The sequence below is a fragment of the Myotis davidii genome, unplaced genomic scaffold (genome assembly GCF_000327345.1).
Source record: "Myotis davidii unplaced genomic scaffold, ASM32734v1 scaffold290, whole genome shotgun sequence".
NCBI classification, from domain to species: Eukaryota; Metazoa; Chordata; class Mammalia; order Chiroptera; family Vespertilionidae; genus Myotis; species Myotis davidii.
In genome coordinates this window covers 1,415,425-1,416,981 of record NW_006285049.1, presented here as the reverse complement: position 1 = coordinate 1,416,981, position 1,557 = coordinate 1,415,425, and the positions used below count along the sequence as shown (strand labels likewise).

Here is a 1,557-nt window from a genome sequence, read left to right as displayed (position 1 = left end):
CTGAAATCAATAAAAAATATTTATTAAAAAAAAAAAATGACACTAGGCATTAAGCTATTCCCAAAAACACATGCTGTATATCCTGGGTAGAACACTGAATGGTTCAGTAGAGCTAAAGGAATGCTTTGTAGGCTGGTAACCTTTTCAAACTCATTTCTAAATTCTAAATTCTAAGACAAGCTGACCCTCAAGAGTTGTGACTTCACTAACTGTTATATGTTCTAAAGACACATACCTTCTAAAGACACATACCTTCTGTCCAACCGGCGTATCTCAGTGGTTGAACATCGACCTATGAACTAGGAGGTCATAGTTCAATTCCTGGTCAGGACATATACCCAGGCTGTGGGCTTGATCCCCAGTGTGGGGCATGAAGGAGGCAGCCAATCAATGATTCTCTCTCATTACTGGTGTTTCTATCTCTCTCTCCCTCTTCTTCTCTGAAATCAATAAAAATGTATTTTTAAATAAAAATAAAAAAGGCAGCTCTGCAGTAACTGCCAATAGGATCCACTAAGGAAAATTTACCTTCTTACAAAGCTGACCAAACTCAGATGCAGAGAGGAGATGGAAGCATTCCCCTAAAGCGCCCTCTCATTCCCTCAGGTACCTGGATCGTTTCCGGTCCTTGTCCCGTCTGTGCCCATCCTTATCCCGATCTCGGTCCTTCTTATTCCGATCCCGCTCCTTATCTCGCTCTCGGTGCCGTCGTTCTCTGAAGACAACAAATTTAAGAAATCACTGGATATTTCCAGAGTATCAGGCTCCACTGCAGCCTAAGAAGGTCCCATGATCTTTTCTCCCCAGTAAAATTTTACAAATTGAGAAATGTGTTTCTTGGGGAAGTTATGAGGGGTTCTAAGATCTTACAGCTCAGAGTTGCACTGCCAAGTATTAATGGCAATGATAGAACATATATGAACAGATGAACTAACTCTGGACCTTTTGAGCTAATGAGGCTCTAGGTACAGATCCCTCCTAATCTGGAGGTATCCGAGGAACCAGGAATGAAGAAGTCTGAAATGTACTCTCCCTTTCCACATAGCAGACATACAAAGTTACCCTACCTTTCCGTAGACTTGGACCGGGAACGGGAGCGAGACCGGCTGCCCCCTCGACGCCTATCCCTTGACCGATGCCGCTTTCTATCTTTAGAAGGGGAAGATTTCCGGTCCCGGTCTCTATCCCGTTCTCTGTCAGGTGACCGAGATCGCTTCCTTTCCTCCTTGGAAGGTGACACATCACGGTCCTTCTTGTCAGCCAACTCTCCTGCCATCTGTCAAGGGTAAGAGGAGTACTTATTATGTACAGTGGGGCCTTGACTTACGAGTTTAATTCGTTCCATGACAGAGCTCGTAACTCAAATTACTCGTATGTCAAATCTTAAAGTGAACGAGTGAGACACATGGGCTGATGTTGTGGCGTTCACTGTGACTTTCGCTGTGCCAACTAGCGGTGGGGTATCTGAAGCTGACTCGTAACCCGAATTTTAGCTCGCAACTCAAAACAAAAAAATCGGCCGAGAGACTGCTCGTATCTTGAAAAACTAGTTAGTCG

General features: G+C 44.3%; 1 protein-coding gene across 1 annotated transcript in view; it reads right to left on the bottom strand.

Annotated features, from left to right (window-relative positions):
* Positions 1-1,557, bottom strand: part of DDX23 (DEAD-box helicase 23) — an 18,401-nt gene that overhangs the window by 10,616 nt on the left and 6,228 nt on the right. Inside the window, exons 2-3 of the mRNA XM_006755475.2 lie at positions 1,068-1,276; positions 611-715 (exon numbers count right to left, since the gene is read on the bottom strand). Coding sequence (XP_006755538.1) covers positions 611-715; positions 1,068-1,276 — 314 coding nt within the window. The remainder of the gene's footprint in view (positions 1-610; positions 716-1,067; positions 1,277-1,557) is intronic.